The sequence below is a fragment of the Anomaloglossus baeobatrachus genome, chromosome 11 (genome assembly GCF_048569485.1).
Source record: "Anomaloglossus baeobatrachus isolate aAnoBae1 chromosome 11, aAnoBae1.hap1, whole genome shotgun sequence".
Taxonomy (NCBI): domain Eukaryota; kingdom Metazoa; phylum Chordata; class Amphibia; order Anura; family Aromobatidae; genus Anomaloglossus; species Anomaloglossus baeobatrachus.
The window spans coordinates 133,628,271-133,635,979 of record NC_134363.1 but is presented as its reverse complement, the minus strand read 5'-3'; the positions used below and the strand labels follow the sequence as shown (position 1 = coordinate 133,635,979).

General features: G+C 56.8%; 2 protein-coding genes across 2 annotated transcripts in view; one reads left to right on the top strand and one right to left on the bottom strand.

Moving 5' to 3' along the window:
* Positions 1-7,709, top strand: part of RNF207 (ring finger protein 207) — a 159,585-nt gene that overhangs the window by 95,371 nt on the left and 56,505 nt on the right. The window contains exon 8 of the mRNA XM_075328790.1: positions 6,653-6,728. Coding sequence (XP_075184905.1) covers positions 6,653-6,728 — 76 coding nt within the window. The remainder of the gene's footprint in view (positions 1-6,652; positions 6,729-7,709) is intronic.
* LOC142256854 (intelectin-1-like) overlaps positions 1-7,709 on the bottom strand; it is a 70,895-nt gene that overhangs the window by 24,357 nt on the left and 38,829 nt on the right. The gene's annotated exons all lie outside the window — the stretch shown is intronic.

Sequence of the window (7,709 nt, the reverse complement as noted above, 5' to 3'; positions counted from 1 at the left end):
CGCCCCGATGGAAGCCGGTGTCAGAAGAGGATACTCACGTGAGCCAGGAAGATGACAGCAGGCCCTGGAGCAGGTAAGTGCTCGCAGAGCTGAAGATTCATAAGGAGCGTGGGGGTGTCTCTAATGCAGACTGGAGATCTGCGCATGTGGTGGGGGGAGAGAGGCTGATATTGGGGGAGACTTGGGGGAAGAGAAGCTGATACTGGGGGAGGCTGGGAGGAGAGAGTCAGATGCTGGGGGAGGCTGATGCTGGGGGAAGCTAGGAGGGGGGAGGCTGATGCTGGGGGAGGCTGGGAGGGGGAGGCTGATGCTGGGGGAGGCTAGGAGGAGGGAGGCTGATGCTGGGGGAGGCTGACGCTGGGGGAGGCTGGGAGGAGGGAGGCTGAGGCTGATGCTGGGAGAGGCTGGGAGGAGAGAGACTGATGCTGGGGGAGGCTGATGCTGGGGAGGCTGGGAGGAGGAAGGCTGATGCTGGGGGAGGCTGATGCTGGGGGAGGCTGATGCTGGGGGAGGCTGGGAGGAGGGAGGCTGATGCTAGGGGAGGCTGGGAGGAGGGAGGCTGATGCTGGGGGAGGCTGGGAGGGGGGAGGCTGATGCTGGGAGGAGGGAGGCTGATGCTGAGGGAGGCTGATGCTGGGGGAGGCTGGGAGGGGGGAGGCTGATGCTGGGGGAGGCTGGGAGGGGGGAGGCTGATGCTGGGGGAGGCTGGGAGGAGGGAGGCTGATGCTAGGGGAGGCTGGGAGGAGGGAGGCTGATGCTGGGGGAGGCTGGGAGGGGGGAGGCTGATGCTGGGAGGAGGGAGGCTGATGCTGAGGGAGGCTGATGCTGGGGGAGGCTGGGAGGAAAGAGGCTGATGCTGGGGGAGGCTGATTCTCGGGGAGGCTGGGAAGAGGGAGGCTGATGCTGGGGGAGGCTGGGAAGAGGGAGGCTGATGCTGGGGGAGGCTGGGAGGAGGGAGGCTGATGCTGAGGGAGGCTGATGCTGGGGGAGGCTGCGAGGAGAGTGGCTGATGCTGGGGGAGGCTGGGAGGAGAGAGGCTGATGCTGGGGGAGGCTGGGAGGGGGGAGGCTGATGCTGGGAGGAGGGAGGCTGATGCTGAGGGAGGCTGATGCTGGGGGAGGCTGGGAGGAAAGAGGCTGATGCTAGGGGAGGCTGATTTTGGGGGAGGCTGGGAAGAGGGAGGCTGATGCTGGGGGAGGCTGGGAGGACGGAGGCTGATGCTGGGGGAGGCTGGGAGGAGGGAGGCTGATGCTGAGGGAGGCTGATGCTGGGGGAGGCTGGGAGGAGAGTGGCTGATGCTGGGGGAGGCTGGGAGGAGAGAGGCTGATGCTGGGGGAGGCTGGGAGGAGAGAGGCTGGGAGGAGAGAGGCTGATGCTGGGGGAGGCTGGGAGGAGAGAGGCTGATGCTGGGGGAGGCTGGGAGGAAAGAGGCTGATGCTGGGGGAGGCTGGGAGGAGAGAGGCTGATGCTGGGAGAGGCTGGGAGGAGAGAGGCTGATACTGGGGGAGGCTGGGAGGAGAGAGGCTGATGCTGGGGGAGGCTGGGAGGAAAGAGGCTGATGCTGGGGGAGGCTGGGAGGAGAGAGGCTGATGCTGGGGGAGGCTGGGAGGAGGGAGGCTGATGCTGTGGGAGGCTGATGCTGGGGGAGGCTGGGAAGAGAGAGGCTGATGCTGGGGAGGCTGGGAGGAGAGAGGCTGATGCTGGGGGAGGCTAGGAGGGGGGAGGCTGATGCTGGGGAGGCTGGGAGGAGGGAGGCTGATGCTGGGGGAGGCTGGGAGGAGGGAGGCTGATGCTGAGGGAGGCTGATGCTGGGGGAGGCTGGGAGGAGAGAGGCTGATGCTGGGGGAGGCTGATGCTGGGAGAGGCTGGGACTGGGAGGGGGAGGCTGATTCTGGGGGAGGCTGGGAGGGGGGAGGCTGGGAGGAGAGAGGCTGATGCTGGGGGAGGCTGGGAGAAGAGAGGCTGATGCTGGGGGCAGAGAGGCTGATGCTGGGGGCAGAGAGGCTGATGCTGGGGGAGAGAGGCTGATGCTGGGGGAAGCTGGGGGAGAGAGGCTGATGCTGGGGAAAGCTGGGGAGAGAGGCTGAAACTGGGGGAGGCTGGGGGGAGAGAGGCTGATGCTGGGGGACACTGGGGGGAGAGAGGTTGATGCTGGGGGGGCTGGGGAAGAGAGGCTGATGCTGGGGGAGAGGCTGCTGCTGAAGGCGGGGGAGAGAGGCTGCTGCTGGGGGAATGGGAGAGAGAGGCCAATGCTAGGGACAGAGGACAAGGGTTGAGGGATAGTGCAATGACAAAATCGATGGGGGGAGTGTAAGGACTCAGAATGAGAGGGGGGCAGCATTGGGAGCTCATTATGGAGAAGGGGCAGCATGTGTGGGCTCAGTATGGAGTGGAGCAATGTAGGGGAGTCAATATCAAGAGTGGGGTAGTGTGTGTGTGTGTGGGGGGTGTCTCAGCATAAGCGTTAGTGTGGTGGTCTTAGTATGATGAATGGGGCAGCATGGAGGTGTCATTATGGAAAAGAGGAAGGCAGCATTAGGAGCTCATGGAGAGGGGCAGCATGCATGGGACATTGTGAGGAGGGGGCAGCATGCATAGGACACTGTGAGGAGGGGGAAGCATGCATGGGACACTGTGAGGAGGGGGCAGCATGCATGGGACATTGTGAGGAGGGGGAAGCATGCATGGGACATTGTGAGGGGAGGGCAGCATGCATGGGACATTGTGAGGAGGGGGCAGCATGCATGGGACATTGTGAGGAGGGGGCAGCATGCATGGGACATTGTGAGGAGGGGGCAGCATGCATGGGAAACTGTGAGGAAGGGGCAGCATGCATGGGACATTGTGAGGAGGGAGCAGCATGCATGGGACACTGTGAGGAGGTGGCAGCATGCATGGGACATTGTGAGGAGGGGGCAGCATGCATGGGACATTGTGAGGAGGGAGCAGCATGCATGGGACACTGTGAGGAGGGGGCAGCATGCATGGGACATTGTGAGGAGGGGGCAGCATGCATAGGACATTGGGAGGAGGGGGCAGCATGCATGGGACATTGTGAGGAGGGGGCAGCATGCATGGGACATTGTGAGGAGGGGGCAGCATGCATGGGACATTGTGAGGAGGGGGCAGCATGCATGGGACATTGTGAGGAGGGGGAAGCATGCATGGGACATTGTGAGGAGGGGGCAACATGATGTGAGGTCAATGTGCAGATGATATTTCATAATTGAGGAAGGTGTGGTGGGTATAATTTATAAGGGAGGGCAGTGTGGTGTTTATTAGGGGCAGTGTGACAGTCACAGTATATAAGTGGGGACGGTGTGGTGGGAATATTTTATACTCATGCTATGTTTTGATGTGCCTGTGGTGATCCCCATTGGGGGGGGGGGGGGTTAGTGCCCTTCGTTTCTCATTGATACTTTTTCAAGTGTTTTACAGAGTAGATCTGCCTTAAACAGATGTCGTGTGCGAAAACTCATAGTGTTACGTTGTCACTAAGAGGCGCAACCACTTAAAGTGCCTAGGGCAGCACGAAGGCAAAATACAGCCCTGCCCCCGGTGTATAACATTCCAGCACCTAGCCCCCTGGTGTTTATCATTCCGGCCCCTCGCCCCCTGGTGTATAACATTCCGGCCCCTCGCCCCCAGGTGTATAACATTCCGGCCCCTATCCCCCCGGTGTATAACATTCCGGCCCCTAGATCCCCGGTGTATAACATTCGGCCCCTCGCCCCTGGTGTATAACATCCGGCCCCTCGTCACCCGGTGTATAACATACTGGCCCCTCGGTGTATAACATTCCAGCCCCTAGCCCCCGGTGTATAACATTCCAGCCCTTAGCCCCCCAGTGTATAACATTCCAGCACCTAGCTCCCCGGTGTATAACATTCGGCCCCCCGGTGTATAACATCCGGCCCCTCGCCCCCCCGGTGTATAACATCCGGCCCCTTGCCCCCCGGTGTATAGTATCCGGCCCCTCGCCCCCCGGTGTATAGCATCTGGCCCCTGGTGTATAACATCCGGTCCCTCGCCCCTGTTGTAGAACATCCGGCCCCTTGCCCCCCGGTGTATAACATCCGGCCCCTCGCCCTTCAGTGTATAGCATCTGGCCCCTCGCCCTCCGGTGTATAGCATCCGGCCCTTCGCTCCTCCTCCCCCGTGTATAACATCTGGCCCCTCGCCCTCCGGTGTATAGCATCTGGCCCTTCGCTCCTCCTCCCCCGTGTATAACATCTGGCCCCTCGCCCTCCGGTGTATAGCATCTGGCCCTTCGCTCCTCCTCCCCCGTGTATAACATCTGGCCCCTCGCCCTCCGGTGTATAGCATCCGGCCCTTCGCTCCTCCTCCCCCGTGTATAACATCTGGCCCCTCGCCCTCCGGTGTATAGCATCCGGCCCTTCGCTCCTCCTCCCCCGTGTATAACATCTGGCCCCTCGCCCTCCGGTGTATAGCATCTGGCCCTTCGTTCCTCCTCCCCCGTGTATAACATCTGGCTCCTCGCCCTCCGGTGTATAGCATCCGGCCCTTCGCTCCTCCTCCCCCGTGTATAACATCTGGCCCCTCGCCCTCCGGTGTATAGCATCTGGCCCTTCACTCCTCCTCCCCCGTGTATAACATCTGGCCCCTCGCCTTCCGGTGTTTAGCATCTGGCCCTTCCCTCCTCCTCCCCTGTGTATAACATCTGGCCCCTTGCCCTCCGGTGTATAGTATCCGGCCCTTCGCTCCTCCTCCCCCGTGTATAACATCTGGCCCCTCGCCCTCCGGTGTATAGCATCCGGCCCTTCGCTCCTCCTCACCCGTGTATAACATCTGGCCCCTCGCCCTCCGGTGTATAGCATCCGGCCCTTCACTCCTCCTCCCCCCCCCCCCCGTGTATAACATCTGGCCTCTCACCTCCTGGTCAGGCCACATGCAGTTTGGATTTATAATGTAACAAAATTTCTGGTGTAAAGATCTCACTGATACCAGCGCAGTCCAGTAATAGGAGGTGTAATAAGTTGGTTTATGACATTTCTTCCTCCTAAATCTTCCCCCATCACTTGTGTGTGTATGATATTAGTGTGAAGTTGAAGGAATCGCAGCAATTCAGCCATGAAGTATAGACCATGTAAGGGCTCATGTGCACGTTGCTGAATTTCATGCATTTACGCTGCGTATTGCACTGCAGTGTAAATGCATGCGACCTGCATCCCCTGCACAATCTATGAAGATTGTGCATGAGACGTGTGCTCGATGCGTTTGAGAGTGCAGCGATTTGGATGTCAAACTTTTGTTCCAAATCGCTGTGTCACTTATTCCGTGTGCTTTGGATGCAGCTCCCGGTCTGTCTATGGGAGAGGCTGCATCCAGAGCGCATGAAATCGGCTTTTTTTCTGCAGAAACACTGCATTCATTACGCAGTGTTTCAGCAGCGATTTGACGTCCACATGTGCTGTGAAATCCCTGCAGAAATTTCTGCAGGGACACGACGCAACGTGCGCACATAGCCTAAATATTACAGAGCAGGGGCCCGAGTGCTGAGGAGTTGAGGGCAGAAAAGTCACCAACGCTCTGCTGACTCCATAACTGCACAGTCGAGACCTCCTCTGGTAATATCAGTACAAACATTAAACCAAGATCTTAGGGGTACTTTGCACGTTGCGACATCGCTACTGCGATGTCGTCGGGGTCAAATCGAAAGTGACGCACATCTGGCGCCAGTAATGACGTCGCAACGTGTAAGGCCTAGATGCACTGATAAACGATCGCAAAAGTGTCGTAAATCGGTGATCTGTGTAGTGTCGGACATTTTCATAATTTCGCTGCAGCGACAGGTACGATGTTGTTCCTCGTTCCTGCGGTAGCAGACATCGCAGTGTATGAAGCCGCAGGAGCAAGGAACATCTCCTACCTGCCTCCACCGGCTATGCGGAAGGAAGGAGGTGGGCGGGATGTTTACGTCCCGCTTATCTCCGCCCCTCCGCTTCTATTGGCCGCCTGCCGTGTGACGTCGCTGTGACGCTGCACGGCCCGCCCCCTTAGGAAGGAGGCGGGTCCCTGGCCAGAGCGACGTCGCAGGGCAGGTAAGTGCGTGTGAAGCTGCTGTAGCGATAATGTTCGCTACGGCAGCTATCACAAGAGGTCGCATCTGCAACGGGGGCGGGGACTATCGCGCTCGGCATCGCTACAATCGGCTATCGATGTCGCAGCGTGCAAGGTACCCCTTATGACTGAGCAGCTGCATGTAGCCTTACATCACTAAGCACAATCTAAGTATCGGATAGAGTGGTGTAGAACCGCCACCACTGTACTCTGGGGCAGACTGTTCAGTGATGGATCACACTTGTGTCTAGCATCTGATGGACTAGTCTGGGTTGATGAACGTCAGGAGAACATTGCCCACCTGACTGCATCGTGCCGACTATACAGTTTGGTGGAAGAGGCTAAAGCTATGTGATTATTTTTTTATTATTTATTTTGGGGTATACAGTACCGTATATGTCCTTGTTCCAGGGGTCATTCCACATCTCTGTCCTACACAAGTCCATATTTTGTCCAGTATTATATATTGCTGTAGTGTTCCTCATATCTACATATTCCCTGGTAAATGTGCAGATTTAATAAAAACAAAAAGTTTATTATATTTTATAATGTGTTTATGGGTTTTCTACAGGGAAAGTCGGGCTCACTGCATTGACATTGAAACAGCTTATCTACAAGGATGCGAGAAGCTGGATCAAGCTGTCATGGTAGGTGGGAGCTCTAGGGTCTGTTCATATTGTTTCCCTGTATGCAAATGACTCTCTTTAGTGCCATCTATAGGCAGATAATAGAAAGACAGTTTTCTTCTTACTGGAAATAGTTTGCATTGAAGCCTCAAGGGTGTCACTTCCAAGCTGGGGCTCGCTGGTGAATCTCTGCTGGGATACGCCATCACATTTTGGTGATCCCACAGACTGCAGTGTGCAATGAGCGGCTCTCCTGATATGTCAATGCTTGTATTTATTAAAATATAAGAATTCTGGAACTTTTTTTTTTTACAGTTATGTGTTGTTCCTCCTTTATCCCTCCTGGAAATATATGAATAATGATGGCTAAACTGGTTTTGGATGGACCTATAGGAACTAAATTTCCGAGGAATGATCATTTCCCACTATCTGGCCATGTAAGTGTGGCCCCCAAACACCCCTTAAATTGAGCATAACTCACTTCTGTTGGGTGTGATAATTTTTGACAGGTAATATGCTGCCAAGAAAAATGATATCCCATGTGCACTGAACAATTATCCTACATGTAGCTGGTCTGCGGTCTCTTATCAGCCATGGACGACATGTCTAAATCCAGGATTAACCCTGCTTTACACGTTGCAATTTCGCATAGGATATCGTATGCGATTTGCAACGCCCCCATCGTATGTGTGGCATGTTCAATTGGTTGAACGTGTCGCACAAACGATTAACCCCCGTCACACGTACTTACCCGTCCATACGACCTCGATGTGGGCGGCGAACGTCCACTTCCTGGAGTGGGAGGGACGTTCGGCGTCACAGTGACGTCACACGGCAGCCAGCCAATAGAAGCGGAGGGGCGGAGCTGAGCCGGACGTAAACATCCCGCCCACCTCCTTCCTTCCGCATTGCTGGCCGGGAGCCGCGGGACGCAGGTAAGATCTGTTCATCGTTCCCGGGGTGTCACACACTGCGATGTGCGCTACCCCGGGTACGATGAAC